The sequence below is a fragment of the Diabrotica virgifera genome, chromosome 1 (assembly GCF_917563875.1).
Source record: "Diabrotica virgifera virgifera chromosome 1, PGI_DIABVI_V3a".
In the NCBI taxonomy this organism is placed as follows: Eukaryota; Metazoa; Arthropoda; class Insecta; order Coleoptera; family Chrysomelidae; genus Diabrotica; species Diabrotica virgifera.
Genome location: NC_065443.1, coordinates 128,298,504 through 128,318,632, shown reverse-complemented (window position 1 = coordinate 128,318,632; position 20,129 = coordinate 128,298,504). Strand labels below are relative to the sequence as shown.

Genomic DNA, 20,129 nt, shown 5'->3' with positions numbered 1-20,129 from the left:
CTGTCTGTCCATGGTATCTTCAGGATCCTTCTGTACAACCATAGCTCATAATCTTGAAGTTTCGATAGAGTTTCTGCCTTCAATGTCTATGTTTCTACTCCGTATAGAAGCACTGAGTACACGTAACATTTAAGGAGCCTTATTTTTGTTTTTAGAGTGATATCATGGCTCTTGAACACAGAGCTCATAGTCAAGAAGGCACTCTTTTCCTTTCCGATGTGACATTTAATCTCTTGAGTATTGTCCCACGACTCATGTTGGTAAAGAGGATTAACATTAATATGACCCAAGATAGAATTGTGTGGAGAAATGCAATTAGGGAAGCCGACCCCGAATAGGGATAAGGCAAAGAGAATGATGATGATGATGATGATGTAATCGTGATTACAACCTAATTGTTACTAATCCCATATAAACATAACATTAACTCAAACATGCCGCAACTCAAAAGTTTTAGAAACCTAATCAAAAATAACCAAACGTTTTATTTTTAATCAAATTAAAATAATATCAAAAATAAAATTTTATTGGGACCAATTTTCTGGTAACACCTTCGTAATTTCTAAAATTTGCAAACCGACGAATTCCCGGAATAAAGACGACCGAGGGAGATCTAAAAGTTGCATCTCACTTCTCGCCTCTCCAGCGCGTTAAAATTCCAACTAAAAATGGTCGCGCATACTCATGTAGGAGTAAAAGTAATATAAATAAATAATCATTTCGTTCTGAAACGAAACAAGAGCCATCTTATTTTTCAGTCCGTTCAGAGAGCATCATAAGCACCCTAGCCGGTTACAAACCTTGTTAGGTTATCCTCAGAGAGAGCATATATGATTATCGCTGATATGATTCTCCCTGGTTCTAGTTTCGTTTCACAACGAAATGATTATTTAATTACCTAATTAAATATGTTATTTGGTAGCACATTACCCTCTGCCCTACGTACGTATCTTATTTTACTATATCCATTTATCTCTTTTAGGTTTCTTCCCAAGAAACGGAAATAATCAATTGTGGAAACAGGGAATTCGTTTGCTACAACGAAACGTTCTTTTACCAGTGCGTTGTTAACGAAGATTTATCTGGAAAGTACATAATTGGAGAGCCACAAGCATGCCCGGAAGAGCTTTTTTGCTATGATGATTCGGACCTCGAATGTGACGAGTTTCGTCCTGATGCCCCAACAAGAACAACCAGAAGTAGCATTACAAAAACAACATTAACGACTAGTCCTATAAACCTACCAACAACTCTATCGACTTCAGTACCAGAAGCTACTACACAGTCAACGGCTACACATCAAACTACAACTTCACCATCAATAACAACACCATTTGTAAATATTACTACAAGTACTACACCGTCAGCAAAAACAACCTCCGCAGAAAACCTATCAACCACTCACCCACAAACTATATCAACTTCAACTATTTCTACTACTACAATCCGATCTAATAACGACACAACTACTGATCTTAATCAAGAGACAACCGAAACCACAAGAAGTACTTTCTCAATTATAACAACAAATGCTACACCTTCAACAACTTTACCTACCCCAGTTACAACATCAATTGTTACACTAACAATTACGACTAACGATGATAGTAATTCTAGCCCAACACAATCGTTCATCAAAACCACTAGTTCGCAATCAAGCTCAAATTCAGTTATAAACGATAACACAAGCATAGATGATGTTACCACATCTCCAAAATCAATATCATCTAGTGTACCAACTAGCTTAGAGTCAGAATCATCTACTGCAACTACCACTTCACAATCCAGTTCAACTACTGTTGCCAGTGAACCTACAGACGATAATCGACAGAAGACAGAATCGGCCACAGTAACCCAGAGTTCACAAGCAACTTCAACTTCGGCTGCTAGTGATCCTACAAATAATATTACAACCGAAAATAACGTCAGTGAAACTACAGTAGCTGATATTATTACTACTGGCCAACACCCAGAACCGTCGGAAGAAACGACTAGTACTCAAGCAAGTGCAACTGCTGGTGCCAGTAAGACTACAGACGATAATTCCACCACTGATGATAACGGCAACAAAACTACAGTAGATGATATTACTACTAATAGCCAACACGCAGAACCGTCGAAAGAAACGACTAGTACTCAAGCAAGCTCAACTGCTGGTGCCAGTAAGACTCCACCCGATAAAACCACCACTGACAATAAAGGCAATGAAACTACATTAGATGATATTACTACTATTAGCCAACATCCAGAATCGTCGGAAGAAACGACAAGCACTCAAGCAAGTTCAATTGCTGGTGCCAGTGAGACTACCGACAATAATAGCACCACTGCTGATAACGCCAAGGAAACTACTGTAGATGATATTGCTACTAATAGCCAACAACCAGAACCGTCGGAAGAATCGACTAGTACTCAAGCAAGTTCAACTGCTGGTGCCAGTAAGACTACAGACGATAATACAACCACTGACGATAACGGCAATGAAACTAGAGTAGATGATATTACTACTACTAGCCAACAACCAGAACCGTCGGCTGAAACGACTAGTACTCAAGCACGTTCAACTAATGGTGCCACTGAGACTACCGATGATAATACCACCACTGATGATAACGGCAATGAAACTACTGTAGATAATATTACTACTACCAGCAAACAACCAGAACCCTCCGAAGAAACGACTAGTACTCAAGCAAGTTTAACTGCTGGTGCCAGTGAGACTACCGACGATAATACCAAAACTGATGATGACGGCAATGAAACTACAGTAGCTGATAGTACTACCACCAGCCAAGAACCGTCGGCTGAAACCACTAGTAATCAACCAAGCTCAACAGGTGGTTCCAGTGAGACAGCTGACGATAATACCACCACTGATGGTAACGGCACTAAAACTACAATAGATGATATTACTACCACTAGCCAAGATCCAGAACCGTCGGGTGAAACCACTAGTACTCAAGCAAGTTCAAATACTGCTGCCAGTGAGACTACAGACCATAAAACCAACACTGATGATAACCGTAAGGAAACTACTGTAGATAATATTACTACTACTAGCCAACAACCAGAACCGTCTGACAAAACGACTAGTAGCCAAGCAAGTTCAAATGCTGGTGCTAGTGAGTCTACCGACGATAGTACCACCACTGATGATAACAGCAGTGAAACTACAGTAGATGATAGTACTAACACTAGCCAAGATCCAGAACCGTCGATTGAAACCAGTAGTACACAAGCAAGCTCAACAGGTGGTTCCAGTGAAACTGCTGACGATAATACCACCACTGGTGATAACGGCAATGACACTACAATAGATGATATTACAACCACCAGTCAAGATCCAGAACCGCCGGCTGAAACCACTAGTACTCAAGCAAGTTCAAATGCTGGTTCCAGTAAGACTACCGACGATAATACCTCCACTGATGATAACGGCAATGAAACTACAGTAGATGATATTAATACTAATAGTCAACAACCAGAACCATCATCTGAAACGACTAGTACTGAAGCAAGTTCAACTGCTGGTGCCAGTGAGACTACTGACGATAATACCACCACTGATGATAACCGCAATGAAACTACAGTAGATGATATTACAACTACTAACCAACAGTCAGAACCATCGAATGAAACGACTAGTACCCAAACAAGTTCAACTGCTGGTTCCAGTGAGACTGCTGACGATAATACCACCACTGGTGATAACGGCAATGAAACTACAGTAAATGATAGTACTACTACTAGCCATGATCCAGAACCGTCGACTGAAACCAGTAGTACTCGAGCAAGTTCAACAGCTGGTTCAAGTGAGACTGCTGACGATAATAACACCACTGATGATAACGGCAATGAAAGTACAGTAGATAATATTACAACTACTAGCCAACAGTCAGAGCCATCGACCGAAACGACTAGTACTCAAGCAAGTTCAACTGCTGGTGCCAGTGAGACTACAGACGATAATACCACCACTGATGATAACGGCAATGAAACTACAGTAGATGATAGTACTACCACTAGCCATGATCCAGAACCGTCGACTGAAATCAGTAGTACTCAAGCAAGCTCAACGGGTGCTTCAAGTGAGACTGCTGACGATAATACCACCACTGATGATAAAGGCAATGAAACTACAATAGACGATATTACAACCACGAGCCAAGATCCAGAACTGTCGGCTGAAACCACTAGTACTCAAGCAAGTTCAAATGCTGGTGCCAGTGAGACTACAGACGATAATACCACCACTGATGATAACGGCAATGAAACTACACCAGATGGTATTAATTCTACTAGCCAACAACCAAAAACATCATCTGAAACGACTGGTACTGAAGCAATTTCAACTGCTGGTGCCAGTGAGACTACCGACGATAATATCACCACTGAAGATACCGGCCCTGAAACTACACTAGATGTTATTACAACTACTAAACAACAGTCCGAGCCCTCGGCTGAAACGACAAGTACTCAAGCAAGTTCAACTGCTGGTGCCAGTGAGATTACCGAAGAGAATACCACCACTGATGATAACCGCAATGAAACTACAGTAGATGATATTACAACTACTAACCAACAGTCAGAACCATCGACTGAAGCCACTAGTACTCAAGCAAGTTCAACTGCTGGTGCTAGTGAGTCTACCGAGGATAATACCACCACTGATGAAAACAGCAATGAAACTACAGTAGATGATAGTACTACCACTAGCCAAGATATAGAACCGTCGACTGAAACCAGTAGTACTCAAGCAAGCTCAACAGGTGGTTCCAGTGAGACTGACCATAATACCACCACTGATGATAACGACAATGAAACTACAATAGACGATATTACAACTACTAGCCAAGATCCAGAACCGTCGGCTGAAACCACTAGTACTCAAGCAAGTTCAAATGCTGGTTCCAGTGAGACTACAGACGATAATACCACCACTGATGATAACGGCAATGAAACTACACCAGATGGTATTAATTCTACTAGCCAACAACCAAAAACATCATCTGAAACGACTGGTACTGAAGCAATTTCAACTGCTGGTGCCAGTGAGCCTACCGACGATAATACCACCACTGAAGATAACGGCACTGAAACTACAGTAGATAATATTACAACTACTAGCCAACAGTCAGAGCCATCGGCTGAAACGACAAGTACTCAAGCAAGTTCAACTGCTGGTGCCAGTGAGATTACCGAAGATAATACCACCACTGATGATAACCGCAAAGAAACTACAGTAGATGATATTACAACTACTAACCAACAGTCAGAACCATCGACTGAAGCCACTAGTACTCAAGCAAGTTCAACTGCTGGTGCTAGTGAGTCTACCGAGGATAATACCACCACTGATGAAAACAGAAATGAAACTACAGTAGATGATAGTACTACCACTAGCCAAGATATAGAACCGTCGACTGAAACCAGTAGTACTCAAGCAAGCTCAACAGGTGGATCCAGTGAGGCTGCTGACGATAATACCACCACTGATGATACCGGCAATGAAACTACCATAGACGATATTACAACCACTAGCCAAGATCCAGAACCGTCGGCTAAAACCACTAGTACTCAAGCAAGTTCAAATGCTGGTTCCAGTGAGACTATCGACGATAATACCACCACTGATGATAACGGCAATGAAACTACAGTAGATGATATTAATACTACTAGCCAACAACCAGAAAGTTCATCTGAAACGACTAGTACTGAAGCAAGTTCAACTGCTGGTGCCAGTGAGACTACCGAAGATAATACCACCACTAAAGAAAACAGCAATGAAACTACAGTAGATGATAGTATTACCACTAGCCAAGATATAGAACCGTCGACTAAAACCAGTAGTACTCAAGCAAGCTCAACAGGTGGTTCCAATGAGACTGCTGACGATAATACCACCAGTGATGATAACCGCAATGAAACTACGTTAAACGATATTACAACTACTAACCAACAGTCAGAACCATCGACTGAAACGACTAGTACTCAAGCAAGTTCAACTGCTGGTGCCAGTAAAACAATCGACGATAATACCACCACTGATGATAGCGGCAATGAAACTACAGTAGATGATAGTACTACCACTAGCCAAGATCCAGAACCGTCGACTGAAACCAGAAGTACACAAGCAAGCTCAACAGGTGGTTCCAGTCAGACTGCTGACAATAATACCACCACTGGTGATAACGGCAATGAAACTACAATATACGATATTACAACCACTAGCCAAGATCCGGAACCGTCGGCTGAAACCACTAGTACTCAAGCAAGTTCAACTGCTGGTTCCAGTGAGACTACCGACGATAATACCACCACTGATGATAACGGCAATGAAACTACAGTAGATGATATTAATACTACTAGCCAACAACCGGAACCATCATCTGAAACGACTAGTATTGAAGCAAGTTCAACTGCTGGTGCCAGTAAGACAACCGACGATAATACCACCACTGATGATAGCGGCAATGAAACTACAGTAGATGATAATACTTCCACTAGCCAAGATCCAGAACCGTCGACTGAAACCAGTAGTACACAAGCAAGCTCAACAGGTGGTTCCAGTGAGACTGCTGACGATAACACCACCACTGGTGATAACGGCAATGAAACTACTATAGACGATATTACAACCACTAGCCAAGACCCAGAACCGTCGGCTGAAACCACTAGTACTCAAGCAAGTTCAACTGCTGGTGCCAGTGAGACTACCGACGATAATACCACCAGTGATGATAACCGCAATGAAACTACATTAAACGATATTACAACTACTAACCAACAGTCAGAACCATCGACTGAAACGACTAGTACTCAAGCAAGTTCAACTGCTGGTGCCAGTAAAACAACCGACGATAATACCACCACTGATGATAGCGGCAATGAAACTACAGTAGATGATAGTACTACCACTAGCCAAGATCCAGAACCGTCGACTGAAACCAGTAGTACACAAGCAAGCTCAACAGGTGGTTCCAGTGAGATTGCTGACGATAGTACCACCACTGGTGATAACGGCAATGAAACTACAATAGACGATATTACAACCACTAGCCAAGATCCAGAACCGTCGGCTGAAACCACTAGTACTCAAGCAAGTTCAACTGCTGGTGCCAGTGAGACTACCGAAGCTAATACCACCACTAATGACAACAGCAATAAAACTACAGTAGATGATAGTACTACCAATAGCCAGGATATAGAACGGTCGACTGAAACCAGTAGTACACAAGCAAGCTCAACAGGTGGTTCCAGTGAGACTGCTGACGATAATACCACCACTGGTGATAACGGCAATGAAACTACAATAGACGATATTACAACCACTAGCCAAGATCCAGAACCGTCGGCTGAAACCACTAGTACTCCAGCAAGTTCAACTGCTGGTGCCAGTGAGACTACCGACGATAATACCACCAGTGATGATAACCGCAATGAAACTACAATAGACGATATTACAACCACTAGCCAAGATCCAGAACCGTCGGCTGAAACCACTAGTACTCAAGCAAGTTCAACTGCTGGTGCCAGTGAGACTACCGACGATAATACCACCACTGATGATAACGGCAATGAAACTACAGTAGATGATATTAATACTACTAGCCAACAACCGGAACCATCATCTGAAACGACTAGTACTGAAGTAAGTTCAACTGCTGGTGCCAGTAAGACAACCCACGATCATACCAACACTAATGATAGCGGCAATGAAACTACAGTAGATGGTAGTACTACCACTAGCCAAGATCCAGAACCGTCGACTGAAACCAGTAGTACACAAGCAAGCTCAACAGGTGGTTCCAGTGAGACTGCTGACGATAATACAACCACTGGTGATAACGGCAATGAAACTACAATAGACGATATTACAACCACTAGCCAAGATCCAGAACCGTCGGCTGAAACCACTAGTACTCAAACAAGTTCAACTGCTGGTTCCAGTGAGACTACCGACGATAATACCACCACTGATGATAACGGCAATGAAACTACAGTAGATGATATTAATACTACTAGCCAACAACCGGAACCATCATCTGAAACGACTAGTACTGAAGTAAGTTCAACTGCTGGTGCCAGTAAGACAACCGACGATAATACCACCACTGATGATAGCGGCAATGAAACTACAGTAGATGATAATACTACCACTAGCCAAGATCCAGAACCGTCGACTGAAACTAGTAGTACACAAGCAAGCTCAACAGGTGGTTCCAGTGAGACTGCTGACAATAATACCACCACTGGTGATAACGGCAATGAAACTACAATAGACGATATTACAACCACTAGCCAAGATCCAGAACCGTCGGCTGAAACCACTAGTACTCAAGCAAGTTCAACTGCTGGTGCCAGTGAGACTACCGAATCTAATACCACCACTAATGACAACAGCAATAAAACTACAGTAGATGATAGTACTACCACTAGCCAAGATATAGAACCGTCGACTGAAACCAGTAGTACACAAGCAAGCTCAACAGGTGGTTCCAGTGAGACTGCTGACGATAATACCACCACTGGTGATAACGGCAATGAAACTACAATAGACGATATTACAACAACTAGAGAAGATCCAGAACCGTCGGCTAAAACCACTAGTACTCAAGCAAGTTCAACTGCTGGTGCCAGTGAGACGACCGACGATAATACCACCACTGGTGATAACGGCAATGAAACTACAATAGACGATATTACAACCACTAGCCAAGATCCAGAACCATCGACTGAAACGACTAGTACTCAAGCAAGTTCAACTGCTGGTGCCAGTAAAACAACCGACGATAATACCACCACTGATGAAAGCGGCAATGAAACTACAGTAGATGATAGTACTACCACTAGCCAAGATCCAGAACCGTTGACTGAAACCAGTAGTACACAAGCAATCTCAACAGCTGCTTCCAGTGAGACTGCTGACCATAATACCACCACTGATGGTAACGGCAATGAAACTACAATAGACGATATTTCAACTACTAGCCAAGATCCAGAATTTTCTGCTGAAACCACTAGTACTCAAGCAAGTTCAAATGTTGGTTCCAGTGAGACTACCGACGATAATACCACCACTGATGATAACGGCAATGAAACTACAGTCGATGATATTAATACTACTAGCCAACAACCAGAATCATCATCTGAAACGACTAGTACTGAAGCAAGTTCAACTGCTGGTGACAGTGAGACTACCGACGATAATACCACCACTGAAGATAACGGCACTGAATCTACAGTAGATAATATTACAACTACTAGCCAACAGTCAGAGCCATCGACTGAAACGACTAATACTCAAGCAAGTTCAACTGCTGGTGTCAGTGAGACTACCGACGATAATACCAGCGCTGATGATAGCGGCAATGAAACTACAGTAGATGATAGTACTACCACTAGTTATGATCCAGAACCGTCGACTGAAACCAGTAGTACTCAAGCAAGCTCAACAGGTGGTTCCAGTGAGACTGCTGATAATTATACCACCACTGAAGATAACGGCAATGAAACTACCATCGACGATATTACAACCACTAGCCAAGATCCAGAAACTACAGTAAATGATATTAATACTAATAGCCACCAACCAGAAACATCATCTGAAACGACTAGTACTGAAGCAAGTTCAACTGCTAGTGCCAGTGAGACTGCCGACGATGATACGACCACTAAAGATAACAGCCCTGAAACTACAGTAGATGTTATTACAACTACTAGCCAACAGTCAGAGCCCTCGGCTGAAACGACAAGTACTCAAGCAAGTTCAACTGCTGGTGCTAGTGAGTCTACCGAGGATAATACCACCACTAATGAGAACAGCAATAAAACTACAGTAGATGATAGTACTAACACTAGCCAAGATCCAGAACCGTCGACTGAAACCAGTAGTACACAAGCAAGCTCAACAGGTGGTTCCAGTGAGACTGCTGACGATAATACCACCACTGGTGATAACGGCAATGAAACTACAATAGACGATATTACAACCACTAGCCAAGATCCTGAACCGTCGGCTGAAACCACTAGTACTCAAGCAAGTTCAACTGCTGGTGCTAGTGACTCTACCGAGGATAATACCACCACTAATGAGAACAGCAATAAAACTACAGTAGATGATAGTACTAACACTAGCCAAGATCCAGAACCGTCGACTGAAACCAGTAGTACACAAGCAAGTTCAACAGGTGGTTCCAGTGAGACTGCTGACGATAATACCACCACTGGTAATAACGGCAATGAAACTACAATAGACGAAATTACAACCACTAGCCAAGATCCGGAACCGTCGGCTGAAACCACTAGTACACAAGCAAGTTCAACTGCTGGTTCCAGTGAGACTACCGACAATAATACCACCACTGATGATAGCGGCAATGAAACTATAGTAGATGATAGTACTACCACTAGCCAAGATCCAGAACCGTCGACTGAAACTAGTAGTACACAAGCAAGCTCAACAGGTGGTTCCAGTGAGACTGCTGACGATAATACCACCACTGGTGATAACGGCAATGAAACTACAGCAGACGACATTACAACCACTAGCCAAGATCCAGAACCGTCGGCTTTAACCACTAGTACTCAAGAAAGTTCAACTGGTGGTTCCAGTGAGACTACCGACGATAATACCACCACTGATGATAACGGCACTGAAACTACAGTAGATGATATTAATACTACTAGCCAACAACCGGAACCATCATCTGAAACGACTAGTACTGAAGCAAGTTCAACTGCTGGTGCCAGTAAGACAACCGACGATAATACCACCACTGATGATAGCGGCAATGAAACTACAGTAGATGATACTACTACCACTAGCCAAGATCCAGAACCGTCGACTGAAACCAGTAGTACACAAGCAAGCTCAACAGGTGGTTCCAGTGGGACTGCTGACGATAGTACCACCACTGGTGATAACGGCAATGAAACTACAGTAGATGATAATACTACCACTAGCCAAGATCCAGAACCGTCGACTGAAACCAGTAGTACACAAGCAAGCTCAACAGGTGGTTCCAGTGAGACTGCTGACGATAATTCCACCACTGGTGATAACGGCAATGAAACTACAATAGACGAAATTACAACCACTAGCCAAGATCCAGAACCGTCTGACGAAACGACTAGTACTCAAGCAAGTTCAACTGCTGGTGCCAGTGAGACTACCGACGATAATACCACCAGTGATGATAACCGCAATGAATTTACATTAGACGATATTACAACTACTAACCAACAGTCAGAACCATCGACTGAAACGTCTAGTACTCATGCAAGTTCAACTGCCAGTGCCAGTAAAACAACCGACGATAATACCACCACTGATGATAGCGGCAATGAAACTACAGTAGATGATACTACTACCACTAGCCAAGATCCAGAACCGTCGATTGAAACCAGTAGTACACAAGCAAGCTCAACAGGTGGTTCCAGTGGGACTGCTGACGATAGTACCACCACTGGTGATAACGGCAATGAAACTACAGTAGATGATAATACTACCACTAGCCAAGATCCAGAACCGTCTGACGAAACGACTAGTACTCAAGCAAGTTCAACTGCTGGTGCCAGTGAGACTACCGAAGCTAATACCACCACTAATGAGAACAGCAATAAAACTACAGTAGATGATAGTTCTACCACTAGCCAAGGTATAGAACCGTCGACTGAAACCAGTAGTACACAAGTAAGCTCAACAGGTGGTTCCAGTGAGACTGCTGACGATAATACCACCACTGGTGATAACGTCAATGAAACTACAATAGACGACATTACAACCACTAGCCAAGATCCAGAACCGTCGGCTGAAACCACTAGTACTCAAGCAAGTTCAACTGCTGGTGCCAGTGAGACTACCGACGATAGTACCATCACTGATGATAACAGCAATGAAACTACAGTAGATAATAGTACTACCACTAGCCAAGATCCAGAACCGTCGACTGAACCCAGTAGTACACAAGCAAGCTCAACAGGTGGTTCCAGTGAGGCTGATGACGATAATACCACCACTGGTGATAACGGTAATGAAACTACAATAGACGACATTACAACCACTAGCCAAGATCCAGAACCGTCGGCTGAAACCACTAGTACTCAAGCAAGTTCAACTGCTGGTTCCAGTGAGACTACCGACGATAATACCACCACTGATGATAACGGCAATGAAACTACAGTAGATGATATTAATACTACTAGCCAACAACCGGAACCATCATCTGAAACGACTAATACTGAAGCAAGTTCAACTGCTGGTGCCAGTAAGACAACCGACGATAATACCACCACTGATGATAGCGGCCATGAAACTACAGTAGATGATAATACTACCACTAGCCAAGATCCAGAACCGTCGACTGAAACCAGTAGTACACAAGCAAGCTCAACAGGTGGTTCCAGTGGGACTGCTGAAGATAGTATCACCACTGGTGATAACGGCAATGAAACTACAATAGACGACATTACAACCACTAGCCAAGATCCAGAGCCGTCGGCTGAAACCACTAGTACTCAAGCAAGTTCAACTGCTGGTTCCAGTGAGACTACCGACGATAATACCACCACTGATGATAACGGCAATGAAACTACAGTAGATGATATTAATACTACTAGCCAAAAACCGGAACCATCATCTGAAACGACTAATACTGAAGCAAGTTCAACGGCTGGTGCCAGTAAGACAACCGACGATAATACCACCACTGGTGATAACGGCAATGAAACTACAATAGACGAAATTACAACCACTAGCCAAGATCCAGAACCGTCTGACGAAACGACTAGTACTGAAGCAAGTTCAACAGCTGGTGCTAGTGAGTCTACCGACGATAGTACCACCACTGATGATAACAGCAATGAAACTACAGTAGATGATAGTACTACCACTAGCCAAGATACAGAACCGTCGACTGAACCCAGTAGTACACTAGCAAGCTCAACAGGTGGTTCCAGTGAGGCTGATGACGATAATACCACCACTGGTGATAACGGTAATGAAACTACAATAGACGACATTACAACCACTAGCCAAGATCCAGAACCGTCGGCTGAAACCACTAGTACTCAAGCAAGTTCAACTGCTGGTTCCAGTGAGACTACCGACGATAATACCACCACTGATGATAACGGCAATGAAACTACAGTAGATGATATTAATACTACTAGCCAACAACCGGAACCATCATCTGAAACGACTACTACTGAAGCAAGTTCAACTGCTGGTGCCAGTAAGACAACCGACGATAATACCACCACTGATGATAGCGGCAATGAAACTACAGTAGATGATACTACTACCACTAGCCAAGATCCAGAACCGTCGACTGAAACCAGTAGTACACAAGCAAGCTCAACAGGTGGTTCCAGTGGGACTGCTGACGATAGTACCACCACCGGTGATAACGGCAATGAAACTACAGTAGATGATAATACTACCACTAGCCAAGATCCAGAACCGTCGACTGGAACCAGTAGTACACAAGCAAGCTCAACAGGTGGTTCCAGTGAGACTGCTGACGATAATACCACCACTGGTGATAACGGCAATGAAACTACAATAGACGAAATTACAACCACTAGCCAAGATCCAGAACCGTCTGACGAAACGACTAGTACTCAAGCAAGTTCAACTGCTGGTGCCAGTGAGATTACCGACGATAATACCACCAGTGATGATAACCGCAATGAATTTACATTAGACGATATTACAACTACTAACCAACAGTCAGAACCATCGACTGAAACGTCTAGTACTCATGCAAGTTCAACTGCCAGTGCCAGTAAAACAACCGACGATAATACCACCACTGATGATAGCGGCAATGAAACTAAAGTAGATGATACTACTACCACTAGCCAAGATCCAGAACCGTCGACTGAAACCAGTAGTACACAAGCAAGCTCAACAGGTGGTTCCAGTGGGACTGCTGACGATAGTACCACCACTGGTGATAACGGCAATGAAACTACAGTAGATGATAATACTACCACTAGCCAAGATCCAGAACCGTCTGACGAAACGACTAGTACTCAAGCAAGTTCAATTGCTGGTGCCAGTGAGACTACCGAAGCTAATACCACCACTAATGAGAACAGCAATAAAACTACAGTAGATGATAGTTCTACCACTAGCCAAGGTATAGAACCGTCGACTGAAACCAGTAGTACACAAGTAAGCTCAACAGGTGGTTCCAGTGAGACTGCTGACGATAATACCACCACTGGTGATAACGTCAATGAAACTACAATAGACGACATTACAACCACTAGCCAAGATCCAGAACCGTCGGCTGAAACCACTAGTACTCAAGCAAGTTCAACTGCTGGTGCCAGTGAGACTACCGACGATAGTACCACCACTGATGATAACAGCAATGAAACTACAGTAGATGATAGTACTACCACTAGCCAAGATCCAGAACCGTCGACTGAACCCAGTAGTACACAAGCAAGCTCAACAGGTGGTTCCAGTGAGGCTGATGACGATAATACCACCACTGGTGATAACGGTAATGAAACTACAATAGACGACATTACAACCACTAGCCAAGATCCAGAACCGTCGGCTGAAACCACTAGTACTCAAGCAAGTTCAACTGCTGGTTCCAGTGAGACTACCGACGATAATACCACCACTGATGATAACGGCAATGAAACTACAGTAGATGATATTAATACTACTAGCCAACAACCGGAACCATCATCTGAAACGACTAATACTGAAGCAAGTTCAACTGCTGGTGCCAGTAAGACAACCGACGATAATACCACCACTGATGATAGCGGCAATGAAACTACAGTAGATGATAATACTACCACTAGCCAAGATCCAGAACCGTCGACTGAAACCAGTAGTACACAAGCAAGCTCAACAGGTGGTTCCAGTGGGACTGCTGAAGATAGTATCACCACTGGTGATAACGGCAATGAAACTACAATAGACGACATTACAACCACTAGCCAAGATCCAGAGCCGTCGGCTGAAACCACTAGTACTCAAGCAAGGTCAACTGCTGGTTCCAGTGAGACTACCGACGATAATACCACCACTGATGATAACGGCAATGAAACTACAGTAGATGATATTAATACTACTAGCCAACAACCGGAACCATCATCTGAAACGACTAATACTGAAGCAAGTTCAACTGCTGGTGCCAGTAAGACAACCGACGATAATACCACCACTGGTGATAACGGCAATGAAACTACAATAGACGAAATTACAACCACTAGCCAAGATCCAGAACCGTCTGACGAAACGACTAGTACTGAAGCAAGTTCAACAGCTGGTGCTAGTGAGTCTACCGACGATAGTACCACCACTGATGATAACAGCAATGAAACTACAGTAGATGATAGTACTACCACTAGCCAAGATCCAGAACCGTCGACTGAACCCAGTAGTACACAAGCAAGCTCAACAGGTGGTTCCAGTGAGGCTGATGACGATAATACCACCACTGGTGATAACGGTAATGAAACTACAATAGACGACATTACAACCACTAGCCAAGATCCAGAACCGTCGGCTGAAACCACTAGTACTCAAGCAAGTTCAACTGCTGGTTCCAGTGAGACTACCGACGATAATACCACCACTGATGATAACGGCAATGAAACTACAGTAGATGATATTAATACTACTAGCCAACAACCGGAACCATCATCTGAAACGACTAATACTGAAGCAAGTTCAACTGCTGGTGCCAGTAAGACAACCGACTATAATACCACCACTGATGATAGCGGCAATGAAACTACAGTAGATGATAATACTACCACTAGCCAAGCTCCAGAACCGTCGACTGAAACCAGTAATACACAAGCAAGCTCAACAGGTGGTTCCAGTGAGACTGCTGACGATAATACCACCACTGGTGATAACGGCAATGAAACTACAATAGACGATATTACAACCACTAGCCAAGATCCGGAACCGTCGGCTGAAACCACTAGTACTCAAGCAAGTTCAACTGCTGGTTCCAGTGAGACTACCGACGATAATACCACCACTGATGATAACGGCAATGGAACTACAGTAGATGATATTAATACTACTAGCCAACAACCGGAACCATCATCTGAAACGACTAGTACTGAAGCAAGTTCAACTGCTGGTGCCAGTAAGACAACCGACGATAATACCACCACTGATGATAGCGGCAATGAAACTACAGTAGATGATAATACTACCACTAGCCAAGCTCCAGAACCGTCGACTGAAACCAGTAATACACAAGCAAGCTCAACAGGTGGTTCCAGTGAGACTGCTGACGATAATACCACCACTGGTGATAACGGCAATGAAACTACAATAGACGATATTACAACCAATAGCCAAGATCCAGAACCGTCGACTGAAACCAGTAGTACACAAGCAAGCTCAACAGGTGGTTCCAGTGAGACTGCTGACGATAATACCACCACTGGTGATAACGGCAATGAAACTACAGAATATGATATATATACTACTAGCCAACAACCGGAACCATCATCTGAAACGACTAGTACTGAAGCAAGTTCAACTGCTGGTGCCAGTAAGACAACCGACGATAATACCACCACTGACGATAGCGGCAATGAAACTACAGTAGATGATAGTACTACCACTAGCCAAGATCCAGAACCGTCGACTGAAACCAGTAGTACACAAGCAAGCTCAACAGGTGGTTCCAGTGAGACTGCTGACAATAATACCACCACTGGTGATAACGGCAATGAAACTACAGTAGACGACATTACAACCACTAGTACTCAAGAAAGTTCAACTGCTGGTTCCAGTGAGACTACCGACGATAATACCACCACTGATGATAACGGCAATGAAACTACAGTAGATGATATTAATACTACTAGCCAACAACCGGAACCATCATCTGAAACGACTAGTACTGAAGCAAGTTCAACTGCTGGTGCCAGTAAGACAACCGACGATAATACCACCACTGATGATAGCGGCAATGAAACTACAGTAGATGGTAATACTACCACTAGCCAAGATCCAAAACCGTCGACTGAAACCAGTAGTACACAAGCAAGCTCAACAGGTGGTTCCAGTGAGACTGCTGACGATAATACCACCACTGGTGGTAACGGCAATGAAACTACAGAATATGATATTAATACTACTAGCCAACAACCGGAACCATCATCTGAAACGACTAGTACTGAAGCAAGTTCAACTGCTGGTGCCAGTAAGACAACCGACGATAATACCACCACTGATGATAGCGGCAATGAAACTACAGTAGACGACATTACAACCACTAGCCAAGATCCAGAACCGTCGGCTGAAACCACTAGTACTCAAGCAAGTTCAACTGCTGGTTCCAGTGAGACTACCGACGATAATACCACCACTGATGATAGCGGCAATGAAACTACAGTAGATGATATTAATACTACTAGCCAACAACCGGAACCATCATCTGAAACGACTAGTACTGAAGCAAGTTCAACTGCTGGTTCCAGTGAGACTACCGACGATAATACCACCACTGATGATAACGGCAATGGAACTACAGTAGATGATATTAATACTACTAGCCAACAACCGGAACCATCATCTGAAACGACTAGTACTGAAGCAAGTTCAACTGCTGGTGCCAGTAAGACAACCGACGATAATACCAACACTGATGATAGCGGCAATGAAACTACAGTAGATGATAATACTACCACTAGCCAAGATCCAGAACCGTCGACTGAAACCAGTAGTACACAAGCAAGCACAACAGGTGGTTCCAGTGAGACTGCTGACGATAATACCACCACTGGTGATAACGGTAATGAAACTACAATAGACGACATTACAACCACTAGCCAAGATCCAGAACTGTCGGCTGAAACCACTAGTACTCAATCAAGTTCAACTGCTGGTTCCAGTGAGACTACCGACGATAATACCACCACTGATTATAACGCCAATGAAACTACAGTAGATGATAATACTACCACTAGCCAAGATCCAGAACCGTCGACTGAAACCAGTAGTACACAAGCAAGCTCAACAGGTGGTTCCAGTGAGACTGCTGACGATAATACCACCACTGGTGATAACGGCAATGAAACTACAATAGACGAAATTACAACCACTAGCCAAGATCCAGAACCGTCTGACGAAACGACTAGTACTGAAGCAAGTTCAACAGCTGGTGCTAGTGACTCTACCGACGATAGTACCACCACTGATGATAACAGCAATGAATCTACAGTAGATGATAGTACTACCACTAGCCAAGATCCAGAACCGTCGACTGAAACCAGTAGTACACAAGCAAGCTCAACAGGTGGTTCCAGTGAGACTGCTGACGATAATACCACCACTGGTGATAACGGCAATGAAACTACAGAATATGATATTAATACTACTAGCCAACAACCGGAACCATCATCTGAAACGACTAGTACTGAAGCAAGTTCAACTGCTGGTGCCAGTAAGACAACCGACGATAATACCACGACTGATGATAGCGGCAATGAAACTACAGTAGATGATAGTACTACCACTAGCCAAGATCCAGAACCGTCGACTGAAACCAGTAGTACACAAGCAAGCTCAACAGGTGGTTCCAGTGAGACTGCTGACGATAATACCACCACTGGTGATAACGGCAATGAAACTACAGTAGACGACATTACAACCACTAGCCAAGATCCAGAACCGTCGGCTGAAACCACTAGTACTCAAGAAAGTTCAACTGCTGGTTCCAGTGAGACTACCGACGATAATACCACCACTGATGATAACGGCAATGAAACTACAGTAGATGATATTAATACTACTAGCCAACAACCGGAACCATCATCTGAAACGACTAGTACTGAAGCAAGTTCAACTGCTGGTGCCAGTAAGACTACCGACGATAATACCACCACTGATGATAGCGGCAATGAAACTACAGTAGATGGAAATACTACCACTAGCCAAGATCCAAAACCGTCGACTGAAACCAGTAGTACACAAGCAAGCTCAACAGGTGGTTCCAGTGAGACTTCTGACGATAATACCACCACTGGTGATAACGGCAATGAAACTACAGATTATGATATTAATACTACTAGCCAACAACCGGAACCATCATCTGAAACGACTAGTACTGAAGCAAGTTCAACTGCTGGTGCCAGTAAGACAACCGACGATAATACCACCACTGATGATAGCGGCAATGAAACTACAGTAGACGACATTACAACCACTAGCCAAGATCCAGAACCGTCGGCTGAAACCACTAGTACTCAAACAAGTTCAACTGCTGGTTCCAGTAAGACTACCGACGATAATACCACCACTGATTATAACGGCAATGAAACTACAGTAGATGATAATACTACCACTAGCCAAGATCCAGAACCGTCGACTGAAACCAGTAGTACACAAGCAATTTCAACAGGTGGTTCCAGTGAGACTGCTGACGATAATACCACCACTGGTGATAACGGCAATGAAACTACAATAGACGAAATTACAACCACTAGCCAAGATCCAGAACCGTCTGACGAAACGACTAGTACTGAAGCAAGTTCAACAGCGGGTGCTAGTGAGTCTACCGACGATAGTACCACCACTGATGATAACAGCAATGAAACTACAGTAGATGATAGTACTACCACTAGCCAAGATCCAGAACCGTCGACTGAAACCAGTAGTACACAAGCAAGCTCAACAGGTGGTTCCAGTGAGGCTGATGACGATAATACCACCACTGGTGATAACGGTAATGAAACTACAATAGACGACATTACAACCACTAGCCAAGATCCAGAACCGTCGGCTGAAACCACTAGTACTCAAGCAAGTTCAACTGCTGGTTCCAGTGAGACTACCGACGATAATACCACCACTGATGATAACGGCAATGAAACTACAGTAGATGATATTAATACTACTAGCCAACAACCGGAACCATCATCTGAAACGACTAGTACTGAAGCAAGTTCAACTGCTGGTGCCAGTAAGACAACCAACGATAATACCACCACTGATGATAGCGGCAATGAAACTACAGTAGATGATAATACTACCACTAGCCAAGCTCCAGAACCGTCGACTGAAAACAGTAGTACACAAGCAAGCTCAACAGGTGGTTCCAGTGAGACTGCTGACGATAATACCACCA

The 20,129-nt window shown here is 43.5% G+C and overlaps 1 protein-coding gene across 50 annotated transcripts in view; it reads left to right on the top strand.

Moving 5' to 3' along the window:
- The window catches only part of LOC126892480 (serine-rich adhesin for platelets-like), a 46,573-nt gene that overhangs the window by 12,414 nt on the left and 14,030 nt on the right, over nucleotides 1–20,129 (top strand). For 5 of the 50 annotated variants that reach the window (XM_050662274.1, XM_050662236.1, XM_050662199.1 and 2 more), the window contains exons 2-10: nucleotides 983–4,769; nucleotides 7,251–7,802; nucleotides 8,493–10,190; nucleotides 10,467–10,880; nucleotides 11,985–12,398; nucleotides 12,951–13,364; nucleotides 13,503–13,916; nucleotides 14,883–15,012; nucleotides 16,774–17,057. In XM_050662274.1, coding sequence (XP_050518231.1) covers nucleotides 983–4,769; nucleotides 7,251–7,802; nucleotides 8,493–10,190; nucleotides 10,467–10,880; nucleotides 11,985–12,398; nucleotides 12,951–13,364; nucleotides 13,503–13,916; nucleotides 14,883–15,012; nucleotides 16,774–17,057 — 8,107 coding nt within the window. Of the gene's footprint in view, nucleotides 1–982; nucleotides 4,770–7,250; nucleotides 7,803–8,492; nucleotides 10,191–10,466; nucleotides 10,881–11,984; nucleotides 12,399–12,950; nucleotides 13,365–13,502; nucleotides 13,917–14,468; nucleotides 15,013–15,848; nucleotides 16,677–16,773; nucleotides 17,748–17,877; nucleotides 18,990–19,403; nucleotides 19,680–20,129 lie in introns of all 50 variants that reach the window. The other 45 variants (XM_050662260.1, XM_050662191.1, XM_050662153.1 and 42 more) reach the window with 35 other exon arrangements.